Source organism: Orbicella franksi, chromosome 2 (genome assembly GCF_964199315.1).
Source record: "Orbicella franksi chromosome 2, jaOrbFran1.1, whole genome shotgun sequence".
Taxonomy (NCBI): Eukaryota; Metazoa; Cnidaria; class Anthozoa; order Scleractinia; family Merulinidae; genus Orbicella; species Orbicella franksi.
Window position 1 is genome coordinate 3,382,612 of NC_138146.1, and position 13,977 is coordinate 3,396,588.

Here is a 13,977-nt window from a genome sequence, read left to right on the forward strand (position 1 = left end):
CTACCGGTAAATCATCAAAAGAGAAAACTGAGACTTGCCCAGGGCAAGCATTATTTGACAGATACTTGTCTTAAGGGCAAACTGGAATTCAAGTGTTTTTTTCCAGCCCTGAAAAAATACAACCAGTTGTACATTATCCCATACAGTTTTCAACAATAAGGTTATACTAAATCCTACGCCTTTACCTTCCCTAAGCAGGCCTTATCATCTTCAGTTATCACCTCAGCTTTGAACAAAGCATTCAACAATTCTTCTTCAATAGTTCTGACTCCAGGATTTCTTGACATGAAGAAGGAAAGAATATTAATTATTATTATCCAAAACTGTTAAAGGACATTGTATGTATACATTTACAGAATGCTGTACCCTAACCCCCTTTTTAATGCGTAATTTAATCCCAAACAACTGATTTTGTGTGTAAGAAAGAAATGTTGCCCATCTTGTCACCAGACAGTTACTGATAAGAACACTCCCTGGCAAAGATTAGGGCAGATTATTTCTCTTGTCCACAGTGACAAAACACAACTCTAGTTCATACAAAGCTGTGTTGAAACCATCAAAGTGGACATTAATCAGAGTCCAAAGAGTAATCAAAGAGACAATGCTTTCATAGCACTCAGGGAATCTAATATATAACCAAACCTTTAAAGTGGATTTCCTAATTACAACAAGTTGCCCTGGCTTGAGCCTGCAATCTAGTCAGAAACCTGTACCTGGGCAGCAGCCAACTTGAAAAAAGTTGACCTTGATGAGCTCTAAACATGAGCCTGCAGTATGGGCACGTGATACTGGTCAGTGGATATCTTGTTTTGACAGGTGCCAATTGAACATAACATGGATGCCCAATATCAAAGATGTATACTGTAAACCTGCCCCTCCCAATCTCTAAGGGAAAAGCTCTAGGAACGGGATTGTTCCAGAGTGTGACATTTCAAATTGATTTACAAGATGGGGTGCGCAGAGGTATAGATGAATGGACATACAGACAGTTGACAACCTACATTTTTTAACTTGATGGGTTACCAAATTTTCTAGGCAATACTTAGGAACAAATTAAGGACAACAAATCTGTTGTTTGAATTCAGAAAACAGGAGGAAAAAAGTCCCAGCAACAACTGTATGGAATGGAAAGTCTATATCCTGTATAAATTTTCAAAAAAATCTCCAGTCAGTTAAATGTACATTATTTTGTGGCATCTGGAGATCCACAGAAATGATATGAAAACTTGCAATCCAAACAAATCCACAAACTTATTCAGCATCCACCTCCCCCACCCCCCCACCATCCCCTCCCAGTCCCTCCAGTCTTGCCAGAAGTACATGTATATGAAAGCCCTCCTCCCCTCTCAATGCAACAGATCACTGTCAATCAACCTGTTGGTCCCAGTAGTGACCATCAGCGCAATTTTCCTTGGTTGTGTCTAGTTGGTCATCGTATCCAAGATCAATGACACAAAAACTTTGGGTACATGTACATTCCTTTGGGTGATCTGGATCAGGATCAGTGATCCAAGATCTGTCTGGATCATGGTGTGTCAAAGGAACCCATGAATCCACTCTGGTCATGGATTCATCGGTTCCTTTAACACTTAAAACTTGATCAGGGAAATCCATATTGTACCTACATTTGCATTCCATTGTAGCCTGCTCCACAGTAAGACAGCAACAAAGCGCACTTCTTCTTTCTAATTCTAGGAACTGAGTTTACTTTCTCCTGTTCGCTATCCTCAGGTACCTTGGAATAACATTCTGATTGTTAAGTTCACAAAAATGTTACACTTCAGAGGTACACTCGGGCATACATGTAGTAAGACATTCAAGTGTTAACAAAGACAGGGAATTCAAGGTCATATGGGACTTCGAAGAACAGCCCTCTTAACTATACCTTTACATCACCAAGCTCTGTCTTTAGTCTCTTGTTTGAGTTATCCTCTATCTTGATATCATCATTTAGGGACCTCTTCAGGCTGCCATTGTGCTCTGATGTCTCGGGACAACTCACTGAATTCTCGTCAATCTTGCACGTGCTGTCGTCCGCCATCTTGTCTAGATCTAAAAGCCTTCGAACAACAGCTGAATATCTTAATCTTGGAACATGTAAATAGTAGACTTTACACAAAAACAAGGAAACAAAACGTGGCATACAAAAAACCCAAAACCTCTGTCTAAAACAAGAGAAAAATTGCGTCCAAACAGCAGGTCTTTTACGATCCACAGCCAGTGATGAGCCCACAATATGTGGCTTTACTCAGCGGATTTATCCGTCGTAGCAAGTTATATTATGTAAGAATTATACTCGCCCCAGTCGCTTTTGTAGTGGTTTCTTAGAAAAAACACGATCGATCAGTTTATATCGTCAAGCTGCACGTTTTTCCTTGTCGTAGATTTACGAGTACACTACGATGATACGGATCATGGGATGCCCTTTCAAAAGCATTAGTACGATAAAGATTCTCACAAGAAAAACGGTAAGAAATCAGTGAATTTTTCTGGTTCAGTGACATTTTGCAAATTAAGCTTACATGATTCAGAATAAAGCTGTTGCATCAGCTGAAAAGGAAGTTCAAGGAGGACGAATATTAACTGGTTTCGGATTTTTTGATGTTCTTTTTCGGTTTTCATTTCCAAGTTTTCTTGAAAAGAAAGAGCTGCTGGCGAGAAAATTATTGACAAGCTTTTTAGGCTGGAGCAAAAGTAGGATTACATAACATGAAATGACAGTGAAAGTAGATGGTGGGGTTGCAATGGAAGGAGATACTGGATCGCAAGGACCTATTATTTTTCGGACCATTATTTTTTGTTGACCCCTTGTAACTTGAAAACTGATAATTTGAACAATTCTTATATTTTTACTGTCAAAACTCTTTTGAAGGAGATCCTTCATATCCCTAGATGGGATGGGGGTGGGGGACGTGTTGGGCCAGGGCAGGGGGAGAGATAGGAGATAGCTTGCTTCCATATCTAACTTCTTGCAAATTTTTGGGTCATTCTCTTTTGAGCTACTAAGTATTGTGAATGATGTAAAAATTAGCATACAGGCTTATGAAAATTTAACGTACCCTAAATTTACATGTAAATAGCTTACAAATTTCTCTTTATTGTTCTAAGGCATTGCAAAGGTGTTTCTCACACAACAGTGTGTCCTTATGGTGCCGTCAGAGCAAAGACAAGTCACAAAAACTGTTTACCTGGATAAGAAGCAACATATCTGTAAGTTGAATAATTTTGATTGTAAGCTTTTTGTTGCACATGTGATATCAAATTCTGTCATCTGTTTCTATATCCTACTTTAGCGTCACACAAAGGTCTCAAGTTTATCAAAAGGATGCCGAAAGTTTCTTACTACTGAGGCTTTAGCTGCACCTGCAACAGCTGAAATCTCACCACAAGCAACTAGAATAACAGGTGTGTAGATATTTATGATCCAAAACTAATTTAACAAAACAGTTTAGACTGGGACAAGGCAGGGTTGGGGGGCTTGGAACACTGCAACACTGCAAAAAAAATTAACAAACACAGTATAAAGAAAGAAAAGTCGCCAAAACACTGTCACCGCACCATAGATTTTTAGCTCCATGATTTGAACATGTCTTGTACACTTGGCATAATACTTTAAATTTATACCTCTGAGTCAGCAATTTTTCCGCGACATAAACAGATCACCCACCCATTAATATCGCCCACCGCAACACTGTAAGGTGGGATTTTATTCACTGCATCACCGCATTAGAAAAACAATCATCACTGCAAAGTCCTATGTCGCCCTCAGTTTATAACCAAGATAACTAACATTTTATGCTCATATCCGCTTTCCTCCTCTGTGTGGAGTACTAACAATAATAAAAGTAGGTTTACATGTTATAATTTTAATTACTGGAGCCAGTACAGTTGTCTTGACAGACTTGTAGCCCAAAATGCTGTCATTGAACTTAGCATCAGGAAGTCCCTGACTATTGGCGAAGTTGAAAGTGTCTGATTGGCATTGCAGATCCATTGCGTTTAATGTAATGAAACTTCGCACCAGAGAGCATCACAGACTTCTACGTGCATGATCATGAGCCCACTTAGGCTGCTCAAGAAAATGAAAAGCAATATCCTTAATGGTACTTGAAACAACTTACAACCCTGAGTTGGTGCCCAATTCAATACTCCAAACTGACATGAAAATAGATTTAATGCAATCAGTATTGAGAATTCATGCTATGATATTTGTCAGGTTATTGGCTACTGGGTTGTGCTGGTCTGGTGGTCGGCTCTGTGGTATTGGGCGGGGTCACGAGGCTCACAGAATCTGGTCTGTCGATGGTAGACTGGCATCTAATCAAAGGAATGAAGCCACCAAGAACACAAGAAGAATGGGAGAAGGAGTTTGAGAGATACCAGAAATACCCAGAATACAAATAGTAAGCCACAATCTGAAATGCTGTATATAAAAGGTTAAGATGCCTCAAACGCAAGAAGTGTGAGAAAATATTTGTACTTAGTGTATGCCTGCAGTGAATAACATCTAGTCTGGGGGGGGGGAACTCCCATATAAAAGGACAGGGGTGCTTGTCAGAAATTTTGAAATTAAAGAACGCGTAAGAGGTACCAAGATCCTGTTTTGTGGGTGTGGCTTGAAATTTTGGTCAGCCCTAAGAGGTACCAATTCCAAAACAGCACATTACATGTACATGTATCTCTTGTCACATTTCTTTTGGCTCAATACCCTAAAATCTAACACAAATTAAAAGCTCCCACTGTGAACCTTTTGAAGCTGAACACCATAAAAGATACCACAACCACATTTTTAACCCCCAAAAGGTACCCCCATACTTTCTGTATAGGAGTCTCTCCTAAAATCTAGCGCAGTACAGTCACGCTATGTGTGAGAGGGGCTATTTATATTATGTAGTGCCCTTTGCACGCTTTGCTGCAGCCTTTGATGCTACACAAATTCCTGATTACTACAACTTTCTTGAACTGAGTGAAAATAGTCTTCCTTGGATAATGCTGGATTTATTAATTGTGTGGCTCCAGAAAATTTGTGGGCCAGGGCGGGTGATGTAGTATGTGTATGAGGTTTTTTAGCCCTTTTATGCTCCAGGAATGTTTTTCTCAAGAGTTGTGTATGCATGGTTTTAATTTTTCTCTGTGCGACATGCTTTTTCTAGCTCACTAAGCATGCATGAATTTTTTTCGGCAGTGGCCTCTGCCTGAATTTTTTGTGGTATTTGCAGAATATTTTTCTTCTCAAAATCATCTGCTCTCCTCCTCAAAAGTTAAATGGTCCAGTCGTAAAGAAGAACTTTTTTTCTGCAGTTCCAACCAAGACATCACTCTAACGCAATTCAAGTGGATCTGGTACATGGAATATGCTCACAGAATGTGGGGTCGTATGGTTGGAGCTGTGTTCTACCTTCCTGCTGCATATTTCTGGTACAAAGGCTGGTTTAACAGAGGAATGAAGATTAGGGTGGGAGTGTTTGGGGCTCTGATAATGTGCCAGGTAGTGATTGAATACAATGAATGATTTGTGTAACAGTAACATTTAGAATCTTATGATAGTGAAGTGATGGTCAAGGTGAGGTGGCGTAATGGTTTGTTTGTGTGTATATGACTCCACACTGAGTGGTCCGAGTTCATCTTTGAGCCTGCTGGGCCCACAGGTGGCCCAGACGTTGTATACGATTAATACATGACGTTATGCTATTGGCGATTACGTTACGATTTTAGCCGTTTATAAGGCAATGCATGAGAATGCTTCGAAAATTACTCTTAATACTACGTGTAGAAAATAATTTGAATAAAATGGCTTACCTTATGTTTGCATTGCGTTGTTTTAATGTCTCTGGGTTCCTGGAGGTGGTTTAGAGTCAACCGCCAGAAAGTAAAACGCCTAAATGGCTCTAAACCACCTCCAGGAACCCAGAGACATTAAAACAATGCAATGCAAACATCAGGTTAGCCATTTTATTCAAATTATTTTCTACACGTAGTATTAAGAGTAATTTTCGAAGCATTCTCATACATTGTCTTATAAACGGCTAAAATCGTAACGTAATTGCCAACAGCATAATGTCACGTATTAATCGTATACAACGTCTGGGCCGCCTGTGCTGGGCCAAGATCACACATGTAGGAGCTTATTGTTCTTGCATAATACATTTTACGCAGCCTTGCCTCTACCTAACTGTGAACATCTTCATTTTTTGTAGGACCTCATTAGACAGTTTCCACTGCCTTCTTGCCTCCAGCTTTTAATGATTAAACAGACTTTTGGCTGCAGTGTATTATAAATACATTTCTCAAACTCAGTTATTTAATAATTTCAAATGATGGTGACAGTTTGGATATGTGATCTAATTAGCGTAGATTTTTATAATTGGGAAGATATATCAAACACTCAAGATGTTGTTTGACCACATTACCAAACACCTTGAAGTTCATCAAAAATACTCCACTACGCATAGTATATCTAACTATCCTCTCAGTGTTTAGAAATGAAGTCAAGCACGGTCTTTCATGCTTGATATATTACATAACCTACAAACTGGCAAAAACCATCATTTTGCTTTCAAGTACAGAAGACTGGATTTCAGATAATCTGCTAATAATATTTCTGTTAGCTCTAACTATTCATTGGCTGTACTGTAGGGTTTGTTAGGCTGGTACATGGTGAAGAGTGGACTTGACGAGGAGCTTATCAGCAAGACAGAGATCCCCCGTGTCAGTCCATATCGACTTGCCGCTCATCTTTCATTGGCTTTTATTTTGTATGCGGGTCTGATATGGTGTGGACTGAGTCAATTCATTCCTAGAGCAAGAGTAAGTTATGTAACTGTGATATTGTGCTTAGTTCTGCAGCTAATAGCCACAAGTGGAAATATATGGTGCACAAAAATAATGTTCTCCCTGGTCTAGTGAAGTTCAAGACAAAATTTTTTGTAACAGTCCTACTGCAACTTACAGTACGTAATCAAAGAGGTGTTAGGACTTTTTTGAGTACCACAGCAGGGCCATAGCTTAAGTAATGGGCAAAGCGAGGTACTTGCCTCCAAGTCATTTTTTCCATTTTTGTTGTTTATTTAGTCATCATACAAAGCCTAAATACATTAAACATTGCCTCAGTCATAATTTTTTATGTTCTGGCTATGGTCCCAGCGGCCCCTAGTGCATAAAGTTTTTCTTTAAGATTTTTATCAACCGGGTTTTGTTTCATTTCAGTATGTCTTGACACCACAAATGAGACGCTTCAGAATGTTTGCACACACTTGTAAGGGATTTGTTGGGTTCACTGCTTTTTCAGGTAACAATATTTTTTGCTGTTTCATGGTATTATGCTATTTATTGTATCTATAACAAAATTTTTGATCCTGATTGGTTCTCTGCATGCCTATTTGACATGTGATTGGCGCACAATCTCGTGGGTGTCCAATTACGGTATCTAATTTGAACTTTTTGTAACTGAATACACTGTACCTGTAATTTGATACCCATGTGATTCCCACATCAATTATGCACTCATTTATAGCTTACTTAGTAATGTTTCCTACAGTTTTCAAAACTCATGAAAAGTGTTACTGACTTTTTCGCTGAAAAGGAGTTCTCAAAAGACATTTTTAATTCCAAAATTTGTTATAGATACAACGATTAATTAGGAATTGGACCTCATGTCATACTATTCATGGAATAATCATGCTCCCAATTTCAAATCGGCGTCACGCTTCGCACTCATCTGATTTTGAAATTACTCATGGGATTACTCTCTCAATTGTACTCCAATCGGCGCAATTACTATTACTAATCACTCTTAATCCTATTTTTTAGCGTAAAGTGAACAGGGACGATCATTTTCGCTTGCATAAAAGATTTTGGGTTTTAGATTCTCAAGATTGAAGTGTACATAAAAAGAATAGGAGAACAAATTTTGGAAAGTTACAAAACGTAATATGCATATGCCATATTGACTTGTCTGGCCTTGCTGTCTGCTCAACCTCGATCGCAGGCTCTCTCTTATTTGCCTCCCGAGGATAAGGGAAGAGAGCCTGGGATCAAGATTTACTATCTTCTTACTTCTAAACTCCACCCCTCTCCCCACAGGTGCCTTTGTTGCAGGCCTGGACGCTGGGCTGGTGTACAACTCTTTTCCCAAGATGGCCGATCGATGGATTCCAACTGACTTGTTTGCTCTTGAACCAAAGTGGAAAAACTTCTTTGAAAACCCAACCACAACCCAGTTTGTTCACAGAATTCTTGTGAGTTATCACTGTTTAACGTTTAGCTCTGTAGCGTTAACCTTAGCCTGCCGAAACAAACGCTTACCTCCGCGCCCTTATGAACTTCTCCTGCTCCAGAAACAGCTAAGGTTTAGTTTGAGCTGCAAAATTGCCTCTTGATGACGTAGACCCGTGTAGCATCTGTGATTGGCTGAACATACTTACGCGCGAAAATTCAAACGTGAGCAGCAACCAATGGGAAGTTCAACCTCGTTCCCACGGACTCTCGGTGTGGAATTTTTAATGGTGAATCTGACGTCATCGCGTGTGACTACATAGTAGTAACACACAGGCGCATATCGTGAAAATTTCGAAGGAGAACTTTTCCATCCGCTCCCCTTCGAAAGTAAGGGCCCTTTAAATGGAAGTAAGTCCGAATCTGAAGTTGGCTGAGAAGTTTGTGGTATATGCTGCCAAGTACCTTGATAGAATCGAGTGAAACAGTTTTTCAAGTCATCGGCCATTTCAGCCAAAAGATGAAAAATTTGGGAAAGTGTTCGTCTTTCTAGCGCCCCCCCTCCCCCTCCCCTCCCTCTTAGCGCCTCCCTAACTTTCTAGTGCGCTTCAACTGAAACAGTTTCATGAGTGTTGTCACGCAAAGCGTTCTCGCGTGTTACGGTGTTACGTGATAACGTGGCCTGTCTCTAGCATCGCGTGACAACCGGCAAAAGAACTTTTTCTCACGAAACTACCTAATTGTTGTTGTTGCAGGGAACTACAACCGTATCTTCCATCGCGATCTTGTTTCTTCTTGCGAGACCGCTGACATTGCCGGGTAGAGCCAACATAGCCTTGAACTGTTTGCTGGGAATGTCCGCTTTACAGGTGCAGTAAATTTCCATCCTTTTTACCTTATGCGTGTAGGTTAAGAAAATTCGGTGTTTAAGTTCAGAAAACACTAAGACGGCTAATTTTAAAAACGGCGTTTTCACTCGCATCAAATGTTTTCCGTCCACACTATGCCGGAGAAATATGAAGACGCAACAATCACTTGTCGCTTTGTGTTTGAGGAAACTGTGACTTCATTGTTTTCGAAAAGTCCCTTTTTCAAAATGCTTACTGTCCACAGTAAAAGACAATGCGGCGTTTTAAAATTCCTCCGGTTTGAAGAGCGTTCTTCAAAAGCCCCGTTTTCGTGACGAATTAGGCTCAACTGTAGAAATAAACTGAAGCTGTGGACGGGGACCAAGTTACCTTTTGGAGTTGATAAATAAAAAATATCTAAGGGTTTCGCTCCCTATTGCGTCAGCTTAACATCATCAAAACATGCCATGTTACTTAGCAACATTAAAATCGAAAACCGCTGGCTTCAGGAATGCAGAGTTCAACTGTTTTTGTTTTATCGTTTTGATTCCAGGTTAGCCTTGGTATCGCCACACTGCTGTACTATGTACCAACCCATCTAGCTGCCAGCCATCAGGCTGGAGCTTTGTCGCTGTTAACAATTGCTGTCTGGCTCACTAACGAACTCCGTAAGCCACTTGTACCTAAGTAAGATGTGCTTGTGCCACAGGGAGCCCATATCGACACTGGCTATCCTGCGCGCGCTCTTGATGGTACGGCGAAAATTTCAACTACAATGATAAAATTAATGCGCTGGTTTCAAGACTTTATTGCACCTCCCAGCGATGAGGAGTGTTAAATAGAGACAAGTGAAGACGTCGATTCACCGGCCATGTTGGCACCTCTGCTATATGGACACTCGCTTGTGGCTGCAGGTCTGCAGCCATTGATGCGTAACCTTAGCAGTGACTTATCCGGCGTTTTAAAAGCTATTCCCGTGGTTTAACGGACACAGAGGCCTTTTGAAACCCATCAGTTCTTCCTAAATTTAGCCCGCGTATAGCAGTGTGTAAAAACGTGTAGTAGCCTAGATTTCTTACATTTGAGTCTCGTCACAGATGTGTCCAGTTCACAGCTTTCTGGTAGTACTGCCCCACATCGAGCTAACAAAGTGTATTAAGGCTTTCAAATCAGTAGAATGTAAAAAATACAAACATGAGAGTGTGACCACATTATCATTAACTTCATGGGGGGAGTTATCATTTTACTCCCTAAAATGAAACTTCTCACCTGTATTTTGACGTCAATATTTGTTCCTGTACCAAGGAAACTGTGTAGCCTAGGTTCGAAGATTTTGTTACTTTTCTGTACGTTTTATGAACGTTGTTATGGTTTTCGTGCGCTAAGAATTATGGGTAAATGTACCAGTCGCCATCTTTTTTTCCTACGGAGGATTGGTTTCACGTGAGCGACTGGCTGCATAGACCTTTTCACTGTTTCTGACGCCATCTTGCTTGGGGAACAAACACAGGAAAAATTTCAGTAAATGTAAGGGAAAAGAAAAAGTTCGATGTCCAATAAGTTGAGAGTGATTGACCTTACCAGTATTTTATGAGTTACAAGGAAAATGTACCCAAGAGAACGGTTTTTTGGGTCAAACTTAAAGAAGATTTGTTGTCAGGCGAGGAATTGTGCTTTGAATTTTTCATACAAATGTCTCTTAAGTTTTCCGCGAATTGCGACTCGGTTTTGCAGACAAACGTATGGAAAAATGAAAACCATAGTTGTGGCTTTTCTAACGATGCTATTTTCCTCAAATGTGATTTGTAAATGCGTTTACCTAGTAAGTGAGTTGTTAGTAAATAAGATTCTCCATTTTCTCCATGCATTTACTGTAATTTCTGATTTGTTTGCCCCCTCCCTCCCTCCCCTCCCCCCTCCCCCCCTCCCCCTCCCCCCTCCCCCCGCCCCCAAGCAAGATGGCATCAGCAACAGTGAAGAGGTCTATTTGCAGCGTTAACGAAGTTATAAAAAAAAAAAGGCCAAAACGCAAAATTTCTTTCGCTATGGAAGCCTCTCCTCTCCTTACTGTAAATGGTGATAATTTAATATACGGTAAGCCTCAAAGCAAGACTGGATATATTATGTATTAAGTGGTTAGTTGTAATCTTACTTCTTGTAATGTAATTTTTTTAACCTTACGTTTTGCAGTGAAAGGGATGTAAGTGATGTTACGATAATAATAAAATGTTAGAAAAAAAAACAAATAAATGAAGTTATCGGCGAAGTCGGTACTCACCCCAGAAAACCCAAAGTTTTCCATTCTTTCTTGTCACCTTGCGATCGCGCGATAAGTCCTCCTGTCGAAGACTGGGCGCTGTTTCTTGGATGTGCCCCAATTGCTTTAGCATCACGGGAGTCTGCTTCCAAACTTGCACACATACAGAAAATAATTACACCAGTGCCGCCGCCGCCCCCCTCCTCCCTCTCGAGACGGAAGGGAACAAGGGGTGTGGTGGGAGTCCAAACCCATCCCTGACCCTCCTAAGGGTTATAAGCGCAGAAATAAAACAAAAACGCTTCCATGGGCTCTTGACGAGTTTCGTTGTGGTGGTGTTTTTAGAGCAATCATGGAATCTTTTATTTTTATTTTCTTTACATGCATCTTGGAAAAAAATTGTCCATTTTTCAAGAGTAGTGGTAACTACGATTTTTTTTCCAGGTTATAAATATTAATTTCTTTAGTGTTTTTCCTCTTTTAGAACACGATCATTGATACAGGCAAAATTTGGCTGTCCTAGTTTTGGTCTGAGCAATTTGAGCTGTCTCCACCCAGGTATTTACAGTGTATAGCATCCATGCAAAATTGGCAGATATTTAGATCCCCAAAATTTCACTAAAGAAAACGACCCTTAACGCTGTCTTTTTTTTTTTTTTTCTTTGAAAGTAAAGGTGAAAGCTCATCTGGTTTTGAAATTTTAGTTTATAACAGTCTTCTTCTCTTAAGTTTCCCAGCTTTTTAATTTGGCGGTGCGCTCGTCTACGGATCGAGCGGTCCGAGTTCGAGCCCTGGCCTGGGATATTGTGTCGTGTTCTTAGGCAAGAGACTTAAATCTCGCTGCCTCAATCTCTCCACCCAGGTGTATAAATGGGTACCGGCGAATTTAATGCTGAAGTGGTAATCCTGCCATAGCATTTCATCCAGGGGGGAGTAGAAATACTCCTAGCCGCTTCATGCTATAGAAACCGGGATAGGCCCCGGCCTGATGAGCCACTTGGCTCGTATGCAGATTTTATCTTTAATTGGAGCTTGAGAATACAGTCAGTGGCGTATTTACACAAGAGACCCACTACTAATACCAAGGACTGCAATTGTCTGTTATGTTTTAAATTCAGATCGCGTTATACGCTGATGCGATTCGTTTTACAAGTACATGCAAACAGAAATTCTAGCCCAAAAATAGACGTTAAAATCAGTTGCGATTAGAAACTGCGTAGTTTTATGAGAAAGCCATTGAATTTCTTTTGGACGGGGTTTGAAAATATGTTGAAGTGCCCTAAAGCAATCTATTTCCTACAAAACAGCCACCAAAAGTAAATAAATGCTAAGTTGTGTATTCAGGTTGTTTTTCTTTATCCATCTGAGTCGCCTGTTTCTCCAACGATGCCCTTCGCATGAAGAAAACTTTCGTTGAAACTGATCCGCATTTGGCCATTTCGATAAAATACTGAAATTCATTTCCCATCGCCTGCCTGAATTAGTATTTTAAAGTAGTAGTTATAGAATGATTGATGTGGGAGAGAGAAAAGACCAGAGAAGAAAAGAGATCGTATATTTTAGTTGCATTTTATTCGCTTTGATATTATTAATTATATGAACGGTAGATAAGATGGCAAAAGCTGGCAATTGGCACCATGAAGTGCGTTTCATTTGTCAAATATTTACAGAAAACGTTGTCAAAATGTTTTAACGAAACTGGGATGTTATTTTGAACCCACTTCCAGCTGGAAATGAAAGGGCCACACTCTCTTTTTATAAGAATATTGTTTTTGCGGCCGAGGATGAATATTCTTAGTTTTCAGTCTGTCGATTTTAGGCTGAAAATAATCTTGTGACTATAATTCTTAGATTATAGCCATGACATTTCTGTTTTCGAATGCATTTGGTGTCTGGATGGCGTTCAAGTGAGCCAACCTGAAGCCTGATATAATGCACAAAACGTCTTGCAAGAATGTGCTAGTGTTGTTTTTGTTACTTTTTGGCTAGTTTTGCCTTTTAAAGAAAGCTAGGAAGAATTTTTTTCACGGTATTTACAAACTTTCAGCACAAAATATATATTCTTTTTTAAAATCTCAGCCTCGGTTTTGTTCTTAAAATATTCTGAAAATTTCGCAAATTTCAGCCTCGATATTCTTATAAAAATATTCTTATAAAAAAGAAAGAGTGTAGCGGGTAAGAAGCTCATTATCAAGGAAACTATTGATTCCAAAACAGCTGCTTATCAGTTGATCAGGTGTTCATGTAAAATATAGCTTGATTATCACATATCAATTTGCAGCGTTTCGAATATCTCAGTTGTGTCTCCATAGGTGGGATAAAAAAAAAAAGAGCCAGTGCTTTTAAAAATCTCAATAGGCAATATTTGCATAATGCACCTTTGAATAATCCTTCGCCTTTTTTATCACTTGTCCCGGCTGGTGAAATTACAGATTGTATGCCCACCGACCACCTAACGTTTTACCATGGCCAGGGAATTCCGAAATTGAGCCTTCAAATTCAAGTTGGGCTTCAAGTTTCGCCTAGACATTGTTCTAGTTAGCCTAAACAACATTCTAAACAGCTTTTATGTTAGTCTAGGTAGCGCTAATGGTGTGCTTTCAATAAAGGTATAAATGGCGGCACTCCAGTCCCGCCTGACTAACTCGATTTCAACTC

At 39.9% G+C, this 13,977-nt stretch overlaps 2 protein-coding genes across 4 annotated transcripts in view; one reads left to right on the forward strand and one right to left on the reverse strand.

Annotated features, from left to right (window-relative positions):
• The window catches only part of LOC145477544 (pseudouridylate synthase 1 homolog), a 15,730-nt gene extending 13,489 nt beyond the window's left edge, over positions 1-2,241 (reverse strand). Inside the window, exons 1-4 of one of the 2 annotated variants that reach the window (XM_081455548.1) lie at positions 2,160-2,241; positions 1,886-2,060; positions 1,626-1,735; positions 186-279 (exon numbers count right to left, since the gene is read on the reverse strand). In XM_081455548.1, the coding sequence (XP_081311674.1) occupies positions 186-279; positions 1,626-1,735; positions 1,886-2,041 (360 nt within the window). In that variant the 5' untranslated portion in view covers positions 2,042-2,060; positions 2,160-2,241. Of the gene's footprint in view, positions 1-185; positions 280-1,625; positions 1,736-1,885 lie in introns of both variants that reach the window. The other variant, XM_081455547.1, reaches the window with a different exon arrangement.
• A 75-nt stretch (positions 2,242-2,316) lies between these two features.
• Positions 2,317-10,980, forward strand: LOC145477601 (heme A synthase COX15-like). 2 transcript variants are annotated; one of them, XM_081455550.1, is made up of 10 exons: positions 2,317-2,468; positions 3,109-3,210; positions 3,294-3,405; positions 4,217-4,403; positions 5,302-5,488; positions 6,637-6,807; positions 7,207-7,288; positions 8,083-8,237; positions 8,970-9,083; positions 9,616-10,980. In XM_081455550.1, exons 1-10 carry the CDS (start codon positions 2,403-2,405, stop codon positions 9,751-9,753), a joined length of 1,314 nt encoding a protein of 437 aa, XP_081311676.1. In that variant the 5' UTR covers positions 2,317-2,402; the 3' UTR covers positions 9,754-10,980. The 2 variants fall into 2 exon arrangements, with proteins under 2 accessions (XP_081311676.1, XP_081311678.1); XM_081455552.1 differs by lacking the exon at positions 3,109-3,210.
• The last annotated feature ends 2,997 nt before the right edge of the window (positions 10,981-13,977 follow it).